This window comes from Mus musculus, chromosome 9 (genome assembly GCF_000001635.26).
Source record: "Mus musculus strain C57BL/6J chromosome 9, GRCm38.p6 C57BL/6J".
Taxonomy (NCBI): Eukaryota; Metazoa; Chordata; class Mammalia; order Rodentia; family Muridae; genus Mus; species Mus musculus.
Window position 1 is genome coordinate 65,469,344 of NC_000075.6, and position 16,040 is coordinate 65,485,383.

The window sequence follows — 16,040 nt, forward strand, 5'->3', positions numbered from 1 at the left end:
ACTAACTGTATGTTTACTGTAAGTGGCTCCATAACACTAAGCTGTGTGCCCTGCATTGGTTTTCTTTAAAAGTATCCTCAAGCTGTCATCGAAAAAGGCTTTGCATTTCTGAGTATTTCTTAACAGGCTTATGGCTTGATGAAGTGTCCCACTCTCCTTCTGAATTTCTTTAAGAGTGAGGGTGTTTATGGGAAGATTCTGTGGCTTGTGATAAAGGTTTGTAGTGCGATCAATTTAAGCTTATCCCCAACCAGCTTAAAAATAAAGGAGACTCAAACTATGGTTATTTCATTTATCTTTGACAATTACTGGGCGTAACCCCAGTCTACTTTCTAACTGCTGGCCTGGCTTCCTCCCCAGTGGTGTTCCCCAAATACTTGCTGTTTCTCCTTGCCATGGGCTCTTGGTGCCTCTCCTCATGCTGTCTCCCTTCTTCCTCTACCCGCAACCAGGTTACTCAAAACCTGCCTCTAATTCCTCCAGTAATTGGCTCTAACCAGTTTTATTTAACCAAGAGTTTTAAATTAAGGAACAAGGTTTGTACAACAAGAGCTTGTACATGTGAGAATTCACAGGAAGCACGTGTCTTCAGCTCTGTATAGCTGCAATGGCTTCTGGGACCTGCCATGTTCTGTCCCCCGCTCCCTGTGAGCTGCTATTATAATCCATGTTAGTCACCGTCTCTGTGTTGGGAGGGGAATTAGTGGCTTTGCGTGTTGTAGGGACAGAACACCTGCCAGGAGCAATGTAAGGAGGGAAGAGTTCATTTGGCTCACAGTTCAAGGGACAGAACATCATGGCAGAGATGTCACGGCTGCAGGGGCTTGAGGCAGTTAGAGGCAGAGAGAGAATGTGGGTGCGTGGCTCCCTTTCTCCTTTTTATGGCCAGTCTGTGACCCCAGTCCATGGAATGGTGCTACACACAGTTAGGGAAGGTCTTCCCACCTTAGCCTAATGTAGTTAACCCCTTATGACCATTCCCAGAGGCCGGCCTCCAGGGTGAGTCTAGAATCTTCAGAGTTGACAGGCAGTGTTTGGGTTCCATATCAGAGGTCCCAGCAGACAAGTCCGAGTCCTCTTTCTGCTGTCAGCCCTTTTCTTGGGAGAATAGTTGGCATCATCACTGCTTCCAGGCCTTTTCTCTGGCTTCATCAGATGGTGTGAATCTCTTCGGCCAATTCTCCTGTGTCCTGGGTGTTCAGTCACCTTTCACACACAGCACTCCAGGAGAGTGAGCACCCCAGGCCTCCACAGCTGTGGGTGGAATCTGATCTGCCCTCAGGAATCTACCCTCTAGAAAGCAAATACTGACGGGGCTTCCTGTCTCGGACTGGCAGGTCTCAGAGGCCTTAGCTCTGTCTGATTTTCTGCTTCGGTTTGTTGTTAATTTTTCCATCTGTTCCCTCCTTTGGTTTTTCAAGACAGGGTTTCTCTGTGTAGCCCTGGCAGTCCTAGAACTCACTCTGTAGACCAGGCTGGCCTCAAACTCAGATCTACCTGCCTCTGCCTCCTGAGAGCTAGGATGAAAGGCATGTGCCTCCAAACCCAGCTTTTTTTTTTTTTTCCTTTTCAGACAAGTTCTGTAGCCCTGATTATCCTGGATCTTGGGGACAAGGCTGACCTCAAACTCAACAGAGATCCACTTGTCTCTGCATCCTCAGTGCTGGAATCCAGGGTGTCACCACACCCTGCAGGGGTCTTTTTAAAATTACATTTGTTTGTGTTTGTTGTGTGGACCTCAGAGGACAGCTTGCAAGAGTCATTTCTGTCCTCCTACCATGTGGGTCCCAGGGATCAAGCCCCGGTCTTCAGGCTTCATGGTCCTCTACCTGCTGAGCCATTTCCCTAGCTCTGTGACCCCATTTCTTTAGCCATGGGGTGAATTTTGAAAAAGTCAGTAATATATTCAAAACTGTCAATATTTGATAGGCTAGCAGGCTGGCAGGCTAGCTTAGTGACAAAGCCCTCCCTGTAGGAGGCAAGCACCTTCACCTGCTGAGCCATCTTGTTAGCCTCTCTACTCTATATTTTAGGCTAGTCTTTTACCAAACCTGGAACTCATGATTCAGATAGATCTGGTTAACCCCCCACCCCCACCCCACCCCCAAAAAACAACACTGGAGTTACAGACACACACTGCCTACCAGTTTTTAGTTAGGTGCTAAAAATCCAAACTTGGGTCTTTATGCTCTTGCCCCTTGTACTTCACTTACTGAGCCACATCCATAGCCCACTTTTGATTTTAAACAAATTTCTCATTAACAGCCACAAAGTGATGTTTGTAATATTCATATATTGTAGATTCTGTTCATTCACCATGTTTCTACATGCAAGCCCATGTTAATAATTTCTGTCTTCTGTAAATTTGATGCTAACATACTATTTATTTCTTTAAGATTTATTTTATTATTTTGAGAGAGAGAGAGGGGGAGAGAACATGAGCAAGCACAGCTTATCAGAGGAGCTGCTGTAACTGGACTCATAACTGACAAGCTCATTTCCAGGGACTGAGACTTCTCTCCTAAGAATTTCTCCATGTGTGTGTGTCTCTGTGTGTTTGTCAGTCTCTCTGTGTACGTGGTCTCTCTGTGTGTATGTCTCTTGTGTCTTTGTGAACTGCCCAGTGTGGATGTTGGAAACCACATTTGGATCCTCTGAAAGAACAGCAAGCAGCCCTACCCACTAAGCCGTCTGCAGCTCTGCAGGATGTTAATAAGTCTACTGATTTTATTCAGATTTGCTCAGCTTTACCTAGATTTAATTGGGAGTGGGGTGGGCAGCATTACATTGTGCACAGCTTTATCGCCAGCATGTGGCATTGATTTGGGTTTGTTTTGTGTGGTCTTGGGGATTAAACTCAGAGCCTGTGTATTCTGAGCACATGGTCTACCAACGAGTCATACTATGCCTTTAGCTTAGTGTGCAGGCTTTCAAATTAAAGCCTTATTAAATACGTCCCCTTTGCTTTTATGGTAACATCTACGTCCTATTCCAGAAGCCTTATCCATGAATAGAATTTTATAATAAAATATATCAAATCTACAGCAGTATCTGTCCCAGTGGTTTTTCTTCAATGACAATATAAATCTGAGAGGTTAAAACAGCAAAATGACTCTCTCTCTCTCTCTATATATATATATATATAGATATCTCATATAGAGAGTTAAAGTGGGCTTGCTTGAACATACACAGGCACCAAGTCCCATCCCTAACATCGTACACACATACGCAGATCACATACACAGGCATACAGACACACACACACAGACATACAGAGACCACACACATGAGAGAGACATACAGATACACAAGACACACAAGTAGACCCAAAGACACATGAGACATACACACACAGAGAGACATACAGACACACAAGACACACAGACACACATAGAGAGACGTGCATGGAGAAATTCTTAGGAGAAAAGACTCAGTCCCTGGAAATGAGCTTGTCAACTTACACTGTCCTTGCCAGTGATATAGCAGGCAGGCTTCTTAGGGTCAACTGCCATACTTTATTTTTGTTGTAAGTGAAAGTACAGGAAATCAGTAAGGCTGAGAAAATTGCAAAGGACCGTTTTATTGAGCAATTCCTTAAATGCTACTAAAAGGGGTGGAGAGTGTCTTCTTGAGAAAGGATTTTACTTCCTGTTCTCCTGTCTCTTTGCACCTCATAGTCTCAATGCAGAACGAAGTTGGGTTTCCTTACCTGGACAGTCTCTGCAGTAGTTGCTCTTGACCCTCAGACTCTGGGAAGGAAATCGATGTGGATTGAAATTGTTGTGTGGAGCTGCATTGATGTCTCAGTGCTTGAGAGCGCCAGCTGCTCTTCCAGAGGACCCAGGTTTAATTCTCTGAAACAACATGGCAGCTCACAACCATCCAGAACTGTAGCCTCAGGAGATCCGACACCTCCCCTGCTCTCCATCGGCACCTACATGCATATGTAGGCTTTCAAACACTATACATAAAGGAAGTTTTGTTTGTTTTTTTTTGTTTTGTTTTGTGACAGTTTCTTTGTATAGACCTCATTGTCCTGGAACTCCCTCTGTGGACCAGGCTGGCCTCAAATTTACAGATCCTTTGCCTCTGCCTCCCAAGTGCTGAGATGAAAGGTGTGCCCCCAACCCAGCAAGATAAATCTTTAAAAAAATAAAACATTTTAAAATGTTATTTTCACAAACTTAGAATAAGAAACAAAGCTTGGGTAACAGGAAAGGTTATGTGATTGCTGAACTCTTCAAATAGGAGGAACATTTTAAATTTCTGACATAAGTTAAAATTTTTATTTCAGTTGCAGTATCCAGTTTATTGGGACCATCTTGAATTCTGTGATGGATTCAGAAAACTTTTAGACCACTTACAACTGGATAAAGTGAGTAGTAAACCAGTAACTTAGAATGTGACTGAAGTGTGAATCCTGTAAAGGCTAAGGTTGTCTTATTTTTCTAATAATAGTTTTATTGTGATAGAAGTCACATATCACACAATGTACCGTTTTAAAGTAGACAGTTGCATGTTTTAAATTTCCAGATAAAGTTATAGCTGGCAACTCTGTCAACTTTGGAGTATTTTTCCCACCTTTCCAAAAAGGGAATTTATTGGGCCAGTAAGATGGTAAAGGCACTTGCCACCAAGCCATCCCAGGGACCACACGGCAGATGAAGAGAGCCCCTTACTGTAGGTTATTGTGGTATCAGTTGTACATTAGTACCAGATGTGGAGCGCTTCTGTGACTACCAAGGCCAGCGCAATAACAGTCTGAGAAGGATAAGAAGGCAGTTTATTTTAGGCATATTTAAACACAGCACAATTTTTTTAAAAAGTAATTAACTCATCTTGTGTGCCCAATAAAACTTAAGGGATGACTACATCAAAACTCTTCATAAACTACCTGTGACATCTTCTATAAAGATGAGTTCTATAGATGACTACATGTGACATCTTAAGGGTCTGGTATGGTCATACAGATAGCACAAAGGTCACTAGGTTATTAACTACCTTCCAGCCTTCTGGTGGAAAACAGGTTATATTTCTCTGCCTTTGATGAGACAGCCCTGCATGTTTACCAGTCCTGGTTTCCTTAGTGCTTATCTGTGAGCACAGGGACCTCGGGCCTCCTACATCCTCTGACCCCCATGTGCAGGCCATGACATCTGTGCTTGTGTCTACGCACAAACACACATATAGCAGTCATTCCCCATCTTTACTCCTAGCTCTGTAACCAAATCTGCCTTGTGTCTATGACCTTATCTGCTCTGCACATTTTACCTAAGTATAATTATGTAAGAAATGGCTCTTTGTAACAGTCTCTTTCTGCTTAGCATAACGTGTCTGAGGTTCTTTCCATCGTAGTGTGGGTCACACAGGTTGAGTATCCCTATCTCAAATGCTCGACATGCATCTCAAATCTTGGATTAGTTGCATACATTTTATCAGTTGAATGTCCCCGATCTGAAGATCTAAAATGCTATAAAATCTGAGAGTTTATCAAAATTATGTCCTCAGAAAGGTTTTGGTTTCTAGGGCATTAGATCATTGTTTATTTTGTGTGATACAGTTTATGTAGCCCAGGCTGGCCTCATGCTCACTGTGTAGCCAACCATGGTCTTGAACTCTGGATCTTCCACCTCCCAAATGCTGGGAGAGTTAGAGATATGAGCCATCACTGTCTGCAACCCATGCAGCTGGATCCTAGAAACCTGACTGGAGTGACAAGGGAATGGAGGAAGGTCAGACTCCTGTACAGAAAAGGTGGGCCTTGTGCTCTGATGGAAATGCACCAGCAGTTTATCAGTGAGTTTATTGTATACTGCTGAGCAAGGAGGCAGGGTTTTAAAAATTATTTACTATTATACAGCTGAACAGGAGGGAGGTAGAGGGGAGCAGTCATCCCGGAGGAAGCTGTGGTTGATAGTGTCTGTACACACTGACAGATAAAACACTGGTTTTAGCTGAAGGTCGGTTTCTCATCAACACTTATATTTGGTCCAGAGAGAGGCTCTGACTCCTTGGCATGGCCGTGCTCACAGCAGTGGTGCCCATTCAGTCACCTCTGCTCCCCATAGCCATACCCAGATGTTTTCTTCCAGGGGGCTTTGTTTGTTGGCTTTAGACTTACTTGTGTACATGCAGATGCATATACTTCAGAGGTCAGCAGAGGATGTTACCTGTCTCTGTCACCTCCACCCATTCCTCTGAGGCAGGGTCTGGGACTACAGGTATGTGCAGGACGCCAGCCTCTCACATAGCCGTTGGGATCCAAACCCTGGTCCTCATGACTGCAGCAAGCACTCTTAACTTCTGAGTGCTTTTTAACTCTCTAGTGTATTGTTTTCTTGATGGGGTAAATACATTTATTTAAATAAAATATTTGTTAAATTTATAACTGCTGTAGATAATTGAGCCTGCTAGGTACTGATGGCATACTCTGCTATTAACAACAAACTTAAGCAACTCAGTGTTTAGGATGTGCCTTATGTTTATTTATAACTAGGTTCATCTGTTTGGGGCATCTTTGGGAGGCTTTTTGGCTCAAAAATTTGCTGAATACACTCACAAGTCTCCCAGGGTACACTCCCTCATCCTGTGCAATGCCTTCAGTGACACGTCTATCTTCAACCAAACATGGACTGCAAATAGGTAAGGATGTGTATCTTTAAATGTTGGCTTTGGGGGAATTTGATGCAGTGGGAATAGGAAGTGGACAAGAAAAGAATGCTGTGAACTCCAACTTAACTCTACTCAGTGTGGGCTGGGCATGTAGTCATGCTACAGTAACAAATGTTGCTATAGTAACAGATGTTGTTGCTACAGTAACAGATATTGTCCTGTCCTGCTTACCTTGTAAGATCAGCTCTCTCAATCAACACAGTTTCATGTGGGTTTCCCCAACATTCTGTCATGCTCTGAGATAAATCTCCATACAGTTTGCTTTCCTTCCTTTCTGATTTAGGCCCTGAGGCGTGATCACCAGTGGAAAGACAAGAACACTTAGTTCATAATGGTGTGATCTTGACACTCGATGTTCTGTTCTTCAGAAAGAATTGCTTTAGGAGCAACCAGTAAATACCAAGTTCCTCTCAACCATCCTCTCATTGATTTTAACATTTTATTTTTAAACTTTGCTTGTGTGAGTACAAGCCATGTCAGGACCCCTCCGATGTGAGTCCTGGTGTTTAGGTTGTAACCCCAGTGCTGGGTTGGGGTGAAGACAGAAAGATTGCTAGCCAGACAGCCTAACCTAAAACCAGTAAGAGACTGTTTCAAGAGAATAAGGCAAAGAGTGATATAGGAAGACAGCTGTGTCCTCTAGCATGGATCACATACACAGGGCAAACTCCTGTTCTTTAGGTCTTTATCAATATATGAAGGTTTATATTGAGATAAATCAATTTGAGGAGCCAGAGACCTAGTTAGAACTGAGTTGTGACCAACTCCTCTGCTTTATAAACCAGCTTTCTACTCACTAGGTTATCCCTTCTGGTAGCCATAACAGTAGATTATGGTCACCTAGTGATGCTTTGAACACCCACTAGTAACTGCAAGATATTAACAACCTGCTTTTCCTTGACTTAGATGACATTCTGTGTCTACTGAGCCATTGCTCTGTCTCTGGGTTTCTTGTTATGCTTTTTTGTTTTGTCTTGTTTACTTACTCACTTTACATCCTGCCTACTGTCCCCTCCACATGCCCAGCAAAGCTTGATCAGAAAGGCCCAGATAGCTGAATGAACATACTAGCTCAATGGTCTCTAGACAGTGATACTTGGGAGGGTGGTGTCAAAGACATCAGTTCAGAGCAGAGTAGTACAATTCAGTGCAGAGGTAACTCATACCTCACACTGGGACTGGCGTAGCATAATTTCCTCTTTCTCCTCTTTAATAAGGAGGGGACACAGAAGGGAACAAACACAGAGGTTGTCCCAAGGCTTTGGTGCCTGCCAGCCAAGTGTTCAGACAATGAGCTACAGCCTCAGCCCTTGGGACTTAATTCTTCCCAGACTTTAAAAGCCTCATGGTAGAAGCAAGCTGTGGTGACATGAACCTGTCATCCCAACTCTAAAAACACTGGAGGAGAAAGGGTCAGGTGTTTGAGGCCAGCATAGCTACAAGAGACTGTCAAGACTGTCTCAAACCACAAAAACAAGTCTCATACAGAGGCTTTACCTTAAACCCATGACGTGGACTCAAAATTCTGCAAAGGAAGAAAACAATCGGTCATTTACCACAGATCTAGTTAGATGCTGCCTGGACTTGTTTAAACACCAGCAAATGTGTCCTTGCCTGTGGGACAGCAATTCTCAACCTGTGGGTCACAGTACTTTGGCAAACCTTTTATCTCAAAAAATATTTAGGTCATAATCCATAACTAGCAAAATTACAGTTGTGAAGTAGCAGTTAAATAAATTTCATTTATCAGGGGTCACCACAACACGAGGAACTGTATTAAAGGTTAGCAGCATTGGGAAGGCTGAGAACAACAGCATTTAGGACATAGCAGACTGTCAGTAAGTGAATCGTGTATGTGTCTATGGTCTAGCACGAAGCAGGTTGTATCCACAGTTGGCTAAATAATTCAGTCACTTCCGTGTTGGCAAAGCTCTGTTGAGCAGGTCCTGCCACCTACATGCAAATAGTTCTTGGGGTTATTTTCTCCTGGAACTGTGAAAAGGGGTCCCTGAAATCTCCAGGAGCAGGAGCTATCAGCAGGGTAAACGGCATTAGGCGTGCAGGTTCTCAGCAAGTCCATTCCCCATGCTGATGGTATGTGGAGTCTTGCAGGATTTTATATTTATATGTATTAATATTTTTACTTTCACCTTTTTTTTTGATAGTTCTCACTAAACTCAGACATCTGCCAGCTTCTTTCTCCCAAGTACTGGTATTAAAGGCTCATTTCATTATGCCCAGCTAATAAACCACTTACACATAAAATGAATAAGTCTAATTACAAAAAGACATGAGGCTTTGTCCCTTCTTCTCTCCAAGGGCGATCTGATGAGGATCTTTGCCCCTTCTTTTAAGGCAATCTAACTGGGAATTGAATTTTGTCTTGTGTGAGCCCTGTCTGCACCCAACTCAGGGCTGTTGTTACCTATCTCGGTGACTTCAGGTTGTTCAGCTGGACTTTGGTGCTGAGCATGTGGGATAGGTAGGCAATCTTGTCCCTGAAGGGAAATAGGCACTTCAGCGTGAGTTCCAGGACAGCCAGGGCTACACAGAGAAACCCTGCCTCAAAAAACCAAAAAAGAAAAAGAAACTGTGCTTGGGGCAGAATTCTAGAATAGCATTCTGAAGGTTACAAAAGAATGCCACTGCCTTTCCCAAGACTGTCATCAGGAGAGTAGCCTGTAAAGTGTTTGATGTTGTTGCTGTTGTTGTTTGGGGTTTTTTTGCTCTCGCTACCTAATATTTCAGTTCTGAACAAATAGTACTGGTACCCAGCAGGAAATCGTCATTGTTGGCTGTCAGATTTACCCAGGACTCATATGGGGCCGTTTGTAGAGTGCTGTAAGTTCCTTGCATCTTTCTGTATCTGCGAACCTCCCAGTCTTTTTCCTGTCCCTGTACCTTCACATTAGAACTCTCTATTCTGCTGTTCCTTTGCCTCGGGCATCTTAGTATTTGGAGAGACCCTTTTCCTCCAGTCTAAGGCAGCAGCCAGCAAGGAGGCATCCTGTGTCTGCCTCCCTCCTCCTGCAGTTGCTCTGTATTGTTAAACATCATAAGTGTTACATCACGTCCCCCAGAACAGGTTTGTACGAAACGCTCCCTCCATCCTTTATAGATTTCTCTTATTCTGCTTTTGGGGTGAGAGAGGATGTCACGTGTCTGGAGGCAGAGATTGGCCGCCAATATCTTCCTCTATCACTGTCTGTCTCACATAGAGGCAGAGGCTAGAATAGCTATTCTAGCTCGCCATCTTGCTCTGGGAATTCCCTGCCCTGCCCTCCTACACGCTCCCTGCACTCAGGCACTACAAATGTGAACTCCAGCCCTGTGCTTGTGGAGCAAGCACTTTACCCTGTGACCCATCTTCCCAGCCCTGTTTTGCGTCTGCCTGGCCCAACTGCCCAGCTTCCTTGATCTCGGTTTCTTCTTGTGAGTTTTCTTTCACAAGCTTTCTGTTATTGGTCTGGTGTTTCTTTGCCTTTCATGTACCGTTTGGAGCAATCTAACCGTTCTACTTTAGGACAAAATATTTATTATCCCAAACAAACTGTTTTTAACTTTCCACACTATGAAATGTCTTCATACTTGTACCTTTCCTTGCATTTCTTTCATGTTTCCTGCTTCCTTCCTTGAAATACAGATCATCAGGCCATGTGTGCTGGTGCATGCCTTCAGTTGTGAAGCAAGAGTCAAGGTCAGCCAGGCTATATAGTCTCAAAACAAAACAGTAACAACAAAATGACATTTTAAAATAAACTTTACAGAAATACCTAAATTTAGACAATGTTTTCAGTAAAATGTATTTTATGATTTTATAATGTTTTCATCAGAATGCAGCTCAACTCCTTTTTGTAGTCTTTGTTTATGTAGAATTTCATGCTAATTCCAATCCTAACTCTTAGTGACCTCACTTTTGGATTAAGGTCAAGAATTAAGCAACCCTAAACTCTTTCTCTACATACACACAGTTTAGGAAAAGTTGTTTATTAACAGATCCAAACATATTTTTACCTTTCCTAATAGATTCAAGATATGCCACTGCTAAGATTTACCCCGCTCTTGTAAACCTAAAGACCTCTAGTTTAATGATCAGTTCCATTTTATTTAAGCTTTCATTTATCTGTAAGCCAACTTGAAGAATTCTTGGGATTTTTTTTCTTTTTTAGTCATCCTCTCCCTATGCCCTCCTTCCCCCCCACACACCCCACACACCCTCTGGTTTCAGACTCACACTGGTTGTTGGGCTCAGAAGAGAGTTCTGCCTTCCTCTGGATTCCAGGAGTCCTGCTGTGTGGAGCTTCAGTGATGACCTCACTCTCCATGTCTGTGTCAGTCACGGGCCTCTCCCCTTGTTTTGCAGCTTCTGGTTGATGCCAGCGTTTATGCTCAAGAAAATCGTTTTGGGGAACTTTTCCTCTGGCCCAGTAGACCCGATGATGGCTGATGCCATTGATTTCATGGTGGACAGGGTAAGGATCATGACCATCCTTGAACACTTTCCCTGGGATTTTCTGTGCACATGCAAAAGGAGGTCCATCATCTATGGGTGTGTCGGGGAGGTCTTTGTGGAGCAGTGCTGTGTTAACTGTAGTACTTCAGTCAGACCCTACTGCTAGTGAGGCCCCTAGCTCCCTCAGTGCTTCCCAGTAACTGCTGCACATTCAAATCCAACAGGACCTTAGGAGAGTAATGCTTGCCGGGGCCTAAATTCAGTAACCTGGCACTTGGGAGGCAGAGGCAGACAGATCTCTGTGAGCTCAAGGCCAGCCTGGTCTATGAAGTGAGTTCCAGGACAGCCAGGGCTACACAGAAAAACCTGTCAAAAAAAAAAAAAAAAAAAGAAAAGAAAAAGAAAAGAGCTAATTAATGAATTATTTTAAGAGGCTACAGAGATAACTTAGTGGTTACGAACACTGTTGTTCTAGAAGATGTGAGTTTAGTTCTCAGTGTCACCTGTGGTAGTCACTGAGGGCACCATCTTATAAACTGGAGAGAAGGTTAAGGGCATGAACTGCCCTTCCAGAAGACTCAAATTGGGTTCCCTGAACCCATGTCAAGCAGCTTACAACTACCTGAAATTCCACTTCAGAGAATCCATCACCGTCAGCTGGCCTCACAGGCACCTGCAATATAAGTGTAAAATTAAATTTGTATTTAAAAGTAATTTTCTTTTCAGCCTGGCTATGGTAATTATGCCTGTGACCTCAGTGGTTGGGAGGCTGAAGCAGAAGGGTCTCCATCTTGAGGCCAGCCTAGATGTACAGCAAGACTGCCTACAAGGACAGCGGCTTCCAAGGCCTCACACTAGACGGTGCATCTGGCTCCTCTAGGGTGGGGAGGGGTTTGGCTTTTTGAGAGGAGGTATCTTGTGGCCTCAGCCTTCACCTCCTGAGTGTTGGGTTGCGGGCCTGTGCCGCCATGCTCAGCCAGAGTCAGTTTTCCCTTGATCTCCCTCCTGAGCCATTCAAGTCAGTGTGATAAGCAAGCCTGAGCATTTCAGAACCTTGGGCAGAAGGTCCCTGAGGGCCTTACGTGCTGATTTGTCACCTTTGAGGCACACAAGTTAGGGTGCACCTGCGTTAAACAGGCAGTACAGGTCGTAGCCAAAAGAAGACCACGTGGCACTTATAGAGCCTGACTTGGGTGTCACAGCAGAGAAGGCCACTCACTGCCCGAACCCGAGAGTCCCCAATCGCAGCCTCTCAGATCACATTTTCTCACTGGTGGGTTTTCCACCATACACATCTCCAACATCACAAGCACCATGTCACTTACGGACCTGCTGTATGCACGAGAACAAAATTCCTGCAAACTCTTACCTGTATCTCCCCCTCTTCTGCAGCTGGAGAGTTTGGGTCAAAGTGAACTGGCTTCAAGGCTAACTCTCAACTGTCAGAATTCCTATGTGGAGCCACATAAGATCCGGGACATCCCCGTCACCATCATGGATGTAAGTCTATAAATATATAGCCAAGATCATTATTTGGTGACATTAACCATGCTTCTTTCTTTCAACACACCTTGGCCTTTTCAATTCCACAGTAACCTACAAGAGTGACAGACACCCTTGTCCTAGGTGTGCTGGTGAATGCTGTGATCCCAGCACTGCAGAGGCAGAGAGGCAGGAAGATACTGAAGTTGGAGACAACCTGGTTACATAGCAAGTTCTAGGCCAGCCTAGGGATAAATAGAGTGTCCCTGCTCTCCTCCACCAGAAGTTAAAAAATACAGTCTGGAGAGTTGTTGGCTTGGTGGTGAAGAGCACTGCCTGTTCTTGCCCAGGATCCAGGTCTGTTTCCCAGCACCCATGTGGTGGTTCCCAGCCATCTGGAACTCCACCTCCATGGGATCTCAGGCCCTCCCTGGCCAAACACTCACACATAAATAAAGACAAAAAAGCATTGGGGGGGAGGGGGGCAGAACTCAGACTTTTTGTGTGCTAGGCAAGCACTCAGACACTCAGCTGTACCCCTCAAGCCTTGGGTTGGAGTATTTTATTTTCTCACCAACAGATGTCTAAATGTCTAGTGGTTTCACGTGCATATACCCACACAGAGGAACACACATGTACACAGAATTAAAAATAGAATTGTTGGTTTTGTTTGTTTTTTAAGATTCATTCTGGAAAGGTGGCTTGCTGGTTAGAGCACTGGCCATTCTTGTAGAGGCCCCAGGTTCTAGTCCAGTTGCCCACATGGCAGATCACATTGTGATCTGCGTGTGTGTGTGTGTGTGTGTGTGTGTGTGTGTGTCTTCTCAAAGGGTTTCTCTTTGTTAGTGGCTGTCTTGGAACTCTCTCTGTAGACCATACTGACCCTGAACTCAGAGATCCACCTGCCTCTACCTCCCAAGTGCTGGGAATAAAGGCGTGCGCCACCACCGCCCAGCTTCACAATCATTTTTAAGTATGGTTCAGAAGATCTGCCGTCCTTCTCTGGCCTGCATGCAGGTGGTACACAGACATATATGCAGGCAAAACACCTATGAATATCAAAATAAAAATTGAAAAAGATTCACTGGCCCCATAATGTATCTGGATATCATTATCTTAAGGCTGAATGGTGTTCTGTTATATCTTGTGGATGTCTTCATCTGTCAAATGTTTGACTATTGTGGATGTATCAGTTCACATGGGGATGAAAGGCTCTGAGTCCTTGCCTTTTTAAATCTTGTACTTTTGGGGCTGCAGAGAGTGTGCTCATTAGCCGGGAGCACACACTGCTCTAGTAGAGGACGCAGGTTCTGTTCCCAGCACCTACGTGGCTCCCCACAGCTGACCGTAATTCCAGCTGTGTCCTCTTCTGGCCTCCTCAGGTACCCACACACACATAGTGACACACACATAATTCTACTTTAAACTTTTTGAGAAATTGACATAGTGTCTTCCAGTGGCTGTATCATTTTACATTTCCCTCAGTAATGCCCAGGGTTCTGGTTCATTTAACATTCTGACATTTTGGTTTTGAGTTCAGCATTTAATGGCTGAACCATTTCTCCAGCCCCAGAACCTGTACTCAAACAAACAAACAAACAAACAAAACACAACACCAGGCATGGCGGCACATGCCTGTAATACCAGCCTTGGGGAGGTACAGACAGGCAGGTTCCTGGTTTGCTGACCTGCCAGTCGAACCTGCTTAGTGTGCTCCAGGCCATCAAGAGACCCTGTCTTCAAAAACAAATATGATATCTGAGGTTGACCTCTAGTTTCCACATATACACAAAATACACATAGGCTTATCTTTAAAATGTTTTCAAAAAATATTTTGTATGCATGCTTCAGAGAACATCTGAAAGATGTCCAAAACCATGTGTTCAGCTCTTCTCCCAGAAAGAGTCTGAACTTCCCGCCTTTAGTTTTCTTTTTAAAAAAGATTATTTTACTTTCTGTATGTGGGTGTTTTGCCCCCATGTCTGTAAGTGCATCATCTGGCTGTGGGGCCAGAAAAGGGTGTTGTATCTCCTAGAACTAGAGTTACAGACAGTTGTGGCTGCCATGTGGGTGCTGAGACCCTAACCAGGGTCCTCTGGAAGAGTAGCCAGTGCTCTTAGCTCTGAGCCATCTCTCCAGCCCCAAGATTTCATCGTTTTGAAACTGGTATTTTAGTGATTATTCACTATTATTATTTAATTAGCTACATGTGAGCGGCGAGAGACATTTGGCAGCAAAGTCTATAACCTGAGATCTTAAGCTGGAATTAGAGTTTTATTTTTTGGATGGGGATAGGGGATGGGGCCTTACACATGCTAGGCAAACATTGTGCCCCACAGCTGCATGCCCAGCCTCTTGCATTGGAGTTGGACATGACCAGGAACAGCACCAGGAAGTAATCTCTGGCTGCTCTGACACTCAGGAACGTGGGGTAACACTTTTGTACTGACCTAAGAATGCCATGAGATTTCAGCCTTGTGTGTTTTCAAAGGTGTTTGACCAGAGTGCGCTGTCAACAGAAGCCAAGGAAGAAATGTACAAACTGTACCCTAATGCGCGGAGAGCCCACCTTAAGACAGGAGGCAATTTTCCCTACCTGTGCAGGAGTGCAGAGGTCAATCTTTATGTGCAGGTGAGTCCAGCGTGGACCCCAGAACATGTGCGCTTTAGAGACCCCCCCAAGACAGTGCTCCCTAATAGTCCTCCTCTAGATCAGCAGGCCTTGCATCGTACTCTGAGGTAGTGGCCCTTAGTATGGTGTACCTTGCCTCCTGGAGACAGGGAATGCAGCCAGAGCAAGACGCCACATCTAAATGGAATACTCCAGGCCTCAGAAATGACTTCTTGATGTGATTACGTACTAATGGCAAAAATAAAACACCACCTCCTCCTCTCAAGAGATTACTAGACTGGGGTGACGAGTAGCTGCCTTGATAATCTGGCAAGAAGCATCAGGCCCCTTCCTGGTGAGCGAGCCCCATTTAATGCTCTCCGCTACTTGTGGAAGGAGATCCTAAGGAGGCAGTCCTAACATAGAGAAACCGATGCCCAGGAATGCCCACCATGCCATTAGCCACAGTAGCAGGAGACTGGAAAGACCTCACATAGAACGTCCACTGGTAGAGCAGCATCGCGCTGGGTAAGATGTGTATGAAGGGCTGGCTGCCAAGGTGGCTTAGTGACTAAAAGCACGGGCTGCTCTTACACAGGATGTAGGTTTGATTCCCAACACAAACACAGTGGCTCACAACCATCTGAAACCCCAATTCCAAGAGATCCAACACCTTCAACCTCTACAGGCACCAGGCACACATGAACAAAACACTCAATAAAACTTTTAAAAAGAAAAGAGAGGTGTATTAAGGGCCAGCAGTGATGGATCTATGGCATACTAATATGAGAACTGTAGTTTAGATCCCAAAGTCGCATAACT

The 16,040-nt window shown here is 44.4% G+C and overlaps 1 protein-coding gene across 3 annotated transcripts in view; it reads left to right on the plus strand.

The window, feature by feature from the left end:
* The window catches only part of Spg21 (SPG21, maspardin), a 35,182-nt gene that overhangs the window by 16,055 nt on the left and 3,087 nt on the right, over positions 1 to 16,040 (plus strand). For all 3 annotated transcript variants that reach the window (XM_030244409.1, NM_138584.2, NM_001357813.1), the window contains 5 exons: positions 4,295 to 4,375; positions 6,497 to 6,642; positions 11,036 to 11,144; positions 12,518 to 12,625; positions 15,099 to 15,239. In XM_030244409.1, the coding sequence (XP_030100269.1) occupies positions 4,295 to 4,375; positions 6,497 to 6,642; positions 11,036 to 11,144; positions 12,518 to 12,625; positions 15,099 to 15,239 (585 nt within the window). The remainder of the gene's footprint in view (positions 1 to 4,294; positions 4,376 to 6,496; positions 6,643 to 11,035; positions 11,145 to 12,517; positions 12,626 to 15,098; positions 15,240 to 16,040) is intronic.